The sequence below is a fragment of the Penaeus chinensis genome, chromosome 34, assembly GCF_019202785.1.
Source record: "Penaeus chinensis breed Huanghai No. 1 chromosome 34, ASM1920278v2, whole genome shotgun sequence".
In the NCBI taxonomy this organism is placed as follows: Eukaryota; Metazoa; Arthropoda; class Malacostraca; order Decapoda; family Penaeidae; genus Penaeus; species Penaeus chinensis.
The window spans coordinates 19692898-19703659 of NC_061852.1; the positions used below are offsets into that span (position 1 = coordinate 19692898).

At 34.1% G+C, this 10762-nt stretch overlaps 1 protein-coding gene across 1 annotated transcript in view; it reads right to left on the reverse strand.

Moving 5' to 3' along the window:
• LOC125043806 (Parkinson disease protein 7 homolog) overlaps positions 1-8488 on the reverse strand; it is an 11423-nt gene extending 2935 nt beyond the window's left edge. Inside the window, exons 1-4 of the mRNA XM_047640114.1 lie at positions 8285-8488; positions 4098-4259; positions 3207-3276; positions 2324-2449 (exon numbers count right to left, since the gene is read on the reverse strand). Coding sequence (XP_047496070.1) covers positions 2324-2449; positions 3207-3276; positions 4098-4259; positions 8285-8374 — 448 coding nt within the window. The 5' untranslated portion in view covers positions 8375-8488. The remainder of the gene's footprint in view (positions 1-2323; positions 2450-3206; positions 3277-4097; positions 4260-8284) is intronic.
• Positions 8489-10762: the final 2274 nt, after the last annotated feature.

Consider the following 10762-nt stretch of genomic DNA (forward strand, 5'->3'; position numbering starts at 1 on the left):
AACACATGTAAAATATTTTTTTCAACTTAAAAAAAACAAAAACTGATGTATTCATAATTGTTCAGACAAATAAAAAAATATATATATATAAGAAAATATATATAAGAAAATGAGCGAGAAGAAAAAATCTAAGGTTTGACTGGATAAAATGTCATACAGCACCACAACTACTACCTCACAAACATTAGGTTTCATTCATGAAGACTAAGTGGGAATGAGTAACTGTCATTGGTTCAGGGCAGAGGAGGACCTACAGGGGGACTGAAGGTATGGGGGTGATATCATGGGTGTGGCTGATGAACATTTACCAAACAGTGCAAGACATATCAGAGGACACTATGTACATCTCATTCATGGAAAAAGAGAGTCAAGGGAAAAACCCAACAGTTTTTGACAGACCTCCTACAATCATGACAGATACAACTGGGGTTATATTTTGGAATGTGCCACAATTGTGGAAGATAGGCTCACAGGAGTCAATATGTATGATAAAAATATAAATCTTAAAAATAGCAATGACAATACAGCTGTTGATAATGATGTTGATACTATCAATACTATTCATGCTAATAATAATTACTTTTTTCTTTTCTTTTTTAACCATGAAGTGGAAGCTGAAGATATTAACAATGATGAAAAATGAAAATGAGAATGACAAAGAAAATGACACTATCAAAACTAATGTCATTGATAATATTATATGATAATGATAATACTATTGACAATGCTGATATTCAATTGTTGACACAAGGAGTGCATGCAAATGTCTGCACTTTCCTTTTTTTATACATATGGATTGCTCCACCAACACAGTGACCATGGAGTTCATTACTAGGCTTGCCTGACATCAACTATTCAAACATTCTTTGAATTTGTAAGTAAAAAATAATAATTTCATCACTATCATTATCATTAACCCTTTGGTGACGGGTGAAGAAAAAAAAAAAAAAAAAAAAAAAAAAATGGCAACACACTGATTTTGAGTGCGGGAGTTCGGTACATCAAGCCAGCTCGTAGCGCTTTGGCATGCCGACACGGCATACAGCCCCATGCCACATTTCGATGTCTATAGATGTGACCCATCGTTAAAGGGTTAATAACAAGTTTCCAGTAACATAAAAATAAATATGGACATGAAGCTCTATTACACTGACCTTTTCTGGATCACTGGTCCTAAGAAAAACAAGTCACCATGTAAAGAGACTTTGAATAGTGTTATGACAAATATAGAAACAGGCATGAATGAGAATGAATACCTTTACAGTGCAAGACATGTATTTGACACATTTTGATTAGGTCTCCATTGTATGTTATGACATTGAAAATGCCTCCAATAAATTTCTTGGACTGCAAACATTCATTCTTACCGTTACCTTTTTTTTTTCTTTTAAGAGGCTGTGTTTTAACCCCATGTACATGCCAATGTTCACTGTGAGTTTTGTTTAATAAGGGTATTTTCACTTAACCCGTTTCCAAGGGGTCACGCCGTGAGGCGTCAAAACAAACCGCTCGATCTGTGGTGTGCGGTTGTACGCTGTGGCAGCAGGCCACAGAGTACAGCTACGAGCCGGTGATTCGACTTGATGTACTGAACTCCTGCACTCAAAGTCGGCGCTTTGCCATTGATCTCCAGAGCGTAGATTTTTTTATTTTTTATTTTTCTTCACCCATCATCAAGGGGATAGATGGCTCCACACATACCAAAGTCACTTACAAGTACTATCTATTTCACCTGTTTGCCATTTTCTTTAATTTTATCTCAAATTTATCTTATATTGCTGTTAGTAATATAAAAAAAAACATTAAAATAATTATAGTGTATAATATCATCATCATCATCATCAATATTGATAGCACATTTAAATTAATACCTTTTTTCAAAAAACTTGAGGAAAGGTGAAATTAGGTCACAAGGTCTACAAATTGACTCCTTTGTGGCTAAGCACTTGTGAAGCTGTCCATGTCCAGAGACAGTTATTAACAAAAAAAATACTAGCGGACATTACATTTCCCTGGAAACATCTATTTTTACATGGATGTCTGGGATACAAAATTTTCTTCAAAATCAGTAAAAATTAAAATAAAATTTTTTTTGGTCTGCCTTTTAAATTAGGATAATTTTACTTCACTTAGAATATAATGACGATGTTAAAGGACATGATGACAAAGCCCTAATATAATCCTATCAGAAATGATCACAGACATTGACAATGATCACAAAAATTAGTGCTAAATAAGGAAACTTACAACAAAACTAATCACCAAACAATAGTTATTTTACATAGCAGGGATCACACCCACAAACTTGGCACTCAGTACCTACCATCCACAACCACTTTCTGATCCTGGTAGGTGTACTTGCTGGCATCAAGGCGGTCCTTCAGGGCAGGATAGCAGGTCACCTTCTTGCCCTCCCCTATGCCAAGGGCAGTGAGGGAGACGGCAGGGGCTGAAATGAGGACAGAGGCACTGGCTTAACAGCAACTTAAACAGGCTGTTATAAAGAATGAGGAGAGAAAATATTTACATTTTATCTGATGGCAGGTTTCCCCCATTATAGTCATACAACTATACTTATAAAAACTTTCCTAAGACCTATTTTTATCAGACAAAAGAGGGAGATATCAGTCTGATATTGCTGAATGACTAATTAGCCAAACTATGGCAATTACAACTACACTCAGAAAGTAAGAGCAATAACACAGTACTGTCCTTTTAACCATACCATCCAGTCCGACAGTGTGAAGTACCTATATATCTAATTTTTTTTTAAGCTATTTTCCTCACACACCCACTTCACAAACATACCCCTTGTGCTGTCAAATTCACCTTTTTCCACTTTTCTACTCTTCCTCCATATGACATAGTTATAGAAAATGATGAATACTAAAGTGAACCAATTAATCATACCAACACAAAAAGGGGGGGAAAAACATGGTACAACATGTTATACATGGGGTTACACCAACATAACCAAAGAGGCAGCACCACCTACCAGTAGATAGCTCACTAAGCAGAAATATGTGTCTCATGTTACCACAACTTCATCCACAGCGCAGACTTTGTCCGTTGCTTCCAATATCCATTAAATGGCAGTTCATAAAAATGAGGTCTTAGTGTATACTCAATCCAGCAACCAGGAAAAAAATACTAATTGCAAAACATGATTACCAGGAACACAGACTAATTAAAACTTTATTACCCACCAGCGCAGATTGCTCCAATAACTCGGCCAGCTTTCTGTTGGTCAGTGAGGAGGGTTTTCACAGCAGCACTCTGGAAGAGCCAAATTTTATAAATTATTAATAGCCAATTTCCACTACCTATGTATATACCAGTGGCAAAAATAACATGTAACTTCCAGTTAAAATCTAACATTACTTATGAGAGAGAAGGCCAAATCAAGAATGCATAATAATCCTTAAAAGAAATCTAACACTCATACAGTTTAGATGTACCAATATCAAACTTAGCAGAACAGAGCATACAAATGGATAGTTTACAAATTTCACTAATTCTCTGTCCTCTCTGTCACAACCTGTCCTCACACAATGGCAGACATTATAAATAAGAATAATATGGATAACATTACATAGGAAATGCATTTTCAGGCTATATCTTCATCAGAATTATATGTCTATGGTAGTACATGTAGATGAAGCTGGGCATCTACCAGTGCTTCAAAGTAGAGTTAGTAAAAGAGAAAATAATGGAAACTACATAATTCATAATGTTGTACAGAAACAAAATCTGGCAATTTTAAATTATCAGACTTAAACAAAATCAACTTGACAGAACAATAGAGATAGGTAATTGGCATCATGCAAATCCCTAGTTCTTTACAGATATGCAATGGACATAAACTTGAGCCAGTTGATATAATATTGAAAGATCAGTTGAATTTGTAAAGTAATTAATTCTCAATTCTACCTTTTCTCTACTACAAACAATGAACACTTTATTACAACTACAAACTCGCATCTAAACAAATAAACCAAAATGACCTAAGCCATTTTGAACTGCTCATATATTAAAGAGACTTCATAAGTCATGTTTATCACAAGGAATAAACATTTCACTTGCACAGAAGGCCTCACCTGGCCAAAACTCTCCGCACCCTTGAGGCCTCCAGGGAGAACGATGGCATCATAGGGTCCCTTTCCTGCAACGTCATCTAGGGCGGCATCAGGCATGACCACCACATCTCGGCTGCACTTCACAGCTCCTGCACCAGCGAGCCCAGCAACAGTGACTTCTATCTGTGAAAACATTTTTTATTGTCATATATCTGAAGTACATTTTTTTTTTTACGATATCAAAATCTAAAGTAATAACAAAAAACTTTTTTCTTTCATTCTTCCTTATTTTGCCAAAACAAATTTTTAAGAAAATTAATACAAAATTTACACAATCATCTCCTGAAGCAGTAACATTAACTTATTTAATAGAAAATATTTTAAGAGCTAATACCTGTAATTTTCAAGGTGCAAAGAAATTATATGTATATATCTAAAAAATTCATAACTAAATGACTAATTGACAATGAAATCAGTGAAAACATGAATATGCTGTTGACAATGATGTTATTAACAATCATAAAGAAAAAAATAATGGTATTCTTAATCTTTGTATTAATAATTTATGTAACACTGGCTTTATACTATAAAATAGATACATAATTCTAAGTTACTATCCAAAATAGAAGCACAAAAGAACAGTAACATCACACTTACTGTACTTCATTTTCAAATAACTTTTTCAAATATAGACATCAACAGTATTAACTAGATGATTTAAAAGATTTGTAATGACCTGTTCAAGGTCACAGAAGGGAGTCAGAGAACATTCTTATTTAAGCAAACCAACCTGTGTTTGTATAATGTACAAAAATAAAGTACTTTCATGAAAGAAAGTTGATAATTATCACTTTATATTCATTATTATTTAAAAACCATTACGTATTTACTATTTACATGGCAATAATTGAAACTGTAATTCACCAAACATATAGACTATGATACTAGAATAATTATGCATTCTTTTAATGTTATCTTAGTCACAATTAATAACATATAAAAGAATGAGGGGGAGATATGGAGGGGGAGATGTGGAGGGGGAGATGTGGAGGGGGAGATGTGGAGGGGGAGATGTGGAGGGGGAGATGTGGAGGGGAGACATGGAGACAAACTTCATGAAGGAAACATTCGGGACAGAGTGTAAGGCTCGCTGTTTATAAATGAGTATTAGACTCATTTTGTTGAATATTACGTTTCACTGTAGAAGCATAAGGCTCCTCATAATCTAGGCAGCAAACATAAGGTTTGCTGGCCATTTAGTGAGCATAAGACTAACAAAATAAGGAACCAGTAGGGGGGCTCAGAAAACATAATTTTCAGTGAGAGGAAATAATTACCCTATGAATTGGTGTTGCTGTAATACTAAATTTCTTTATATTAAGTGTTCTGTATTTATTAGTTATGAACATGCATAATATTTCTATGTATAGATATGTTTATTCTTTAATGTAACTGTGACTAATTAATTTTTATGTTTTCAGCTTAAAAAACATTTGTGCAAACAAAAGGGTGTTTATCTGAATTCCAAAACTATCCAACCCAGTAACTCTACATTCCACAAGATACATGTTGTTCGTGTACCGGGCACTCGCCCACAAGTGGTAACTTTGAAAGTGATGAAAGGAAAGACTCGATGAATCCTCAAGTTCATTTCATGGTAAATTAAGGTAAACTCTCTCTCACCCATCTCTGGTGGAGGGGTAATGGATGCCAAGGGTAGGACCACAGAGCGGGAAACTGTGAGGTAGACTCTGCCAATAAGTTTCTCATTTTGGGTACAGGGTGGGGCATAGTCTAAGCTGATTTACATTACAAGAGTCAAGAGGGATGGTGGGCGAAGCCATAGAATTTCTAGGGCAATATGCAGAGTCTAAAAAATTAAGGCAGAACAGAATATGGGATCACCAGCAGCAACTAAAATAAAATGGAATTATGACGCCACTGTTGGAAAATGGTGACATCATAAAAAACAGGTTAGCCCATTGGCACCAGATACATATACTGTCTATAACAACATTCCAGAGGGGAGACAAGGAGTAGCAAAGCAACTGGTTCTAAGGGGTTAAAATGAAGTTCAATTCAAGGTCCCATATATACACAGTATTTGTTCCTCTAGCCCATCTTTCAACAAAGGCAATCTTTGCTGATCACTTTAATACCTGCATTTTAGGTTTCTATGAAGATGACAATTAGCTTTATATTACAATATGATAAAATTGAATTTTTGTATTTCATTTTGCTATTATTCCTTTTTAAATCTAGAACATGCCATCTACCTATATTAAACCATTATAATGTTCCATGAAATGTACAAATAACCTAAAAAAAAAAAAAAAAAGTATATAGTTTCCAGTTTCTTATTTTACTCCAATTTGAAACTATGGTACGTGAAAATCTCTTTCATAATAAGTAATAACATAATCAGATGCCTAAGGATAAAATGTCGGTTGATTCAAGTGAAGCATTAATTTCACTCGCAGTATCACTTAAAGATACAGTATATCAGGAGTGCAACAAAACAAATTCATGCTGCTATTAAACAATATCACACATAATTTTATTAGATTACTAAATTCAAATAATCTCTTCATTACATTACTCATCATTGAACCAATCCTGTCGAATAAATTTTAAAATCAGAGGCACAATCCAACACACTTTCTCCTCTAAAGTTTCTGAATATGTTAGTGAATTTGATGTATACCACCATTCCATTAACAGCATGACAATACAATATACAATATTCCTTTGCATAGTACCTTTCAAAGACATAATTCAGAGGGTCATTTTTTTTTAGTTTCACACAGCCATCCAAACTTCAATTTTTTATTCCTTCTTTTAATTATCCACGCTATAATATGCATGAATTTCTTGTTATTTTCCCTCGCAAATGACATAAAAAAAAAGTATTAGTAATGTTTATGAAGTGACCTTACCCTCTGAGATTCAGCCCCTTTACTCCTACCATTCCTTGTAAATCCACAGACATGGCTATATGAACCAAAATCCTCCCTAACCCCTCGACACCCATCCGATCACCGTATTTCACTATTTGGAGCTCTGCCCCTGAACCCCCACCCATTTGTGGAGTTACTGCCTGAATGGCATGTGTTGTGACCTGCTTTCTTAATTTTTGGCAGTTTTCTCCGACGCAGATTATTTCATGTATTTGTGAGTGCATTTTCTCTTTGATTATTATAGTGCCATTGCATTTTCCTGTAAATGTATATAAAATTATTACATGCTGACAACTTTTTTCATCATTAACGTCCTAAGGTAATACCACAGATGAAAAGTGTATTGTTTTCAGCCATACTGTCCATTAAAGGTAAATTTTACCATGTACTGCATGGGTCTGGGGAACTAAAACTATACCATTCAGAGTATACAAATAATATAAGATTAGCACAAGTAAATGCATAACAATAATCTAACAGAAACATCATATATCTCTATCTAAAATTTACTCAAGTGTCAAATCAACAGTTAATCTCGGTGCATGAACCTCAAAATTCTCATTTAATTTTAAGGTAACTGCAAAACGAGGTCTTGCTAACACGAATTTCAGTTAATCCTCTAGAATACATCTACAGCTTAAAATCTATCAGATTTAACATTACTGGATTACCTATCATGACTATTTCCATTAACGGTAGTCTCTGTCTGGCCTAAGCAACAACAGTAACTATATTCTATTTAATAGGTGGGGGGGGGGGGGATGAAGCATTATAGCAAGATAAATTTAATTATTTTTGTATGAATGATTTTCTGCCACCGTTTGAGGGCTGAATTCCCTAGTCTCTCCTTTAATGAGGGGCAGCTGCCTTCCTAATCCCAGCCTGGAATAAAAAATGTCCATGTCATCAGACCCCACCACAGGAGGGGGTTGCAGGGGTTAGGAAGGATAACATAGTGACTGCAATAACAGGAGAGTGTGAGAATGCCACACTGCGCAAGCACAACCGCAACTTCCGGGAAAATGGTCAACTGACATTGCAGTGCAATTCGGCCAACGCTGCCACGGCCCTTCCCTCGCCGGTGCAGGTCTAACTTTAGACAATTTTCAAACACAAATGGCTAATATCACTCAAAAGCCATGAAAACACATCAGAAACCAAACCAACCACAACCAATCCAAATACATGAATGCATATTCCCAGAAGCACACGCAAAAAAAATAAACAAATTAAATTGGCAAGTGTTCTCACCCCGCCTCTCCTCAGCGTATCAATAGCAATGACAGCTTCCATCTCCTCTGCCCCCTCCGCCAGGAGAACGAGAGCTTTCTTAGGGGACATATTGGAAGAGAAGTGGCTTGTGCAACGGCGTGAAAAGAGGCGAAATAAGAGTGGCGTCGCCGGGCGGTCGAGGGCCTTTTACGAGTCACCTTCAGCTGCCTGGTTGTACTCGATCAGTAGAGTTGCAGGTGGTTAGTATTTTTAGGTTTATCTCTTTCCTTTGGGTTGATAGACGTTTTGGTTGTTATTATTGTTGTTTTAATTGACTTCTATATATTTCGGAATGAATTTTGTATTCGGGAAGCTTTTGCATGATTTATTTTAAAAATTGGTTTGGTTTTGGTGATCTGTTTATCTAGTAGAGAGGGCCGATCAATTGTTAATGAGAAAAAAATTTAAACACAAAAAGCACAAATAAGATTATCTTAGTTTATAACTCATGCAGAACATATTATACAGAAAGGAACTTTTTCATATGGAAAAAAAGATAAATAAAAAACACCTATGCATGTTGCATTTGAATGAAAAATCCATTAATAGGTATGGGTTTGACAAAAAGTGATAATTATCTGTGACAGAAAAACAAACAAACGGCAATATCCATGAAATACCCATACGAGAGAGAGAGAGAGAGAGAGAGAGAGAGAGAGAGAGAGAGAGAGAGAGAGAGAGAGAGAGAGAGAGAGAGAGAGAGAGAGAGAGAGAGAGAGAGAGAGGGAGAGGGGGGGGGGGGGGGAGGCAGAGATGAGAGAAAACGGAACTGCTTCCCAAAATTGCATTGCAGCATTAAATCTAAAGAAGCTATTTGGCATTCATGATTAATAATAATGATAATAATGATAATGATGATGATGATGATGATGATGATGATGATGATGATGATGATGATGATGATGATGATGATGATGATGATGATGATGATGATGATGATGGTGATAATAATAATAAATGATAATGATAATAGTAATGATAATAATGATAATAACAATATTAATAATAATGATAATATGAATAACATATAGATAGATAGATATATAAAAATAGCAACGATAAAAATGATAATAATGATAACAATGATAATAATGATAATAGTAATAATAATGCCAATAATAATGATACCAATAATAATGATAATAATATAAATAAATAGATAAAATAAAACACATGGACCACCTAAAAATAAATCTCATTAGGACAGGTAAGAATAAGAGGTAAGAGAGATAACACCTATAGAATTTCCTTTTATCTTATGTGACCGTGAAGCCATATGCCAGCCTTCCCGTGGGACAATCTGTAAGCTGAACAACTGTTAGAATATTATATCTATACATATCTTTTATTACCGTGGTCTGTCCATATGGATAATCTTAATGTCAATGATGAATGTGAATGGTTTATGGTTTTCACTATTTTTTAAGATAATCATTATTACTGATAAGATTTCACATCATCCTTATTGTCATAACTGTTGTTGGTTTATGAGGATGATTATTATCATTGCTATTATTATTATTATTGTCATTATTATCATTATCATTATTATCATTATTATAATAATTATTAGCATTGGCATTAACATTAGCATTGGCATTATTAGTAGCACTATTATTACTATTACTATTACTGCTATTATCATTAATGATATCCTCACATTGCCGTTCGCGTTACCTTCATCATTGCCATTATTATCATTGTTACTGTCACTAGATAATAATAGTGCTTTTGTCATCATCATTAATACTATCATTAACATTATCGTTACTTGTGATCATTATTTTTCTTTACCATAATTACCATTGTCACTACTATCATCGTTATTTTGTTACCATAACCACACTTGCTGTTGTTGATATTTTCATTACTGTTACTGTTGCTACTATTACTATTATTATCTTCGCTTCGATTATCAGTATCATTGTTATACCTGTTACTACTACTACGACTTCTACTACTACTAAAATTACTACTACTACTATTGCTACTATTATTGCTATTACTATTACTTCTCCTGCTACTATTACTACTACTACTATTACTACTACTACTATTACTACTCCATAGCTATTATTATGCAACTACAACTACTACTATTACTACTCCTACTACTATTGCCACTACTACTACTATTATCACTCCAGCTGCTATTACAGCTAACACTATCAATATCATTATTATTATTAATATTACTAAAATCACCATTATTTTTCCCACTTGCAATCAATATTCACAGAAGTTTATAAAAAATTCCATATCACTTGTAAAGCAAAATAGACTATGATAATAATAATGAAAATGATAATAAAAATAATGATAACAATATAAAATAATGATAACAATAATAATAATAATGACAACAATAATGATAAAGATATTAATAATTATATTCATAATGATAATAATTATATTCATAATGATAATAATTATATTCATAATGATAATAATTATATA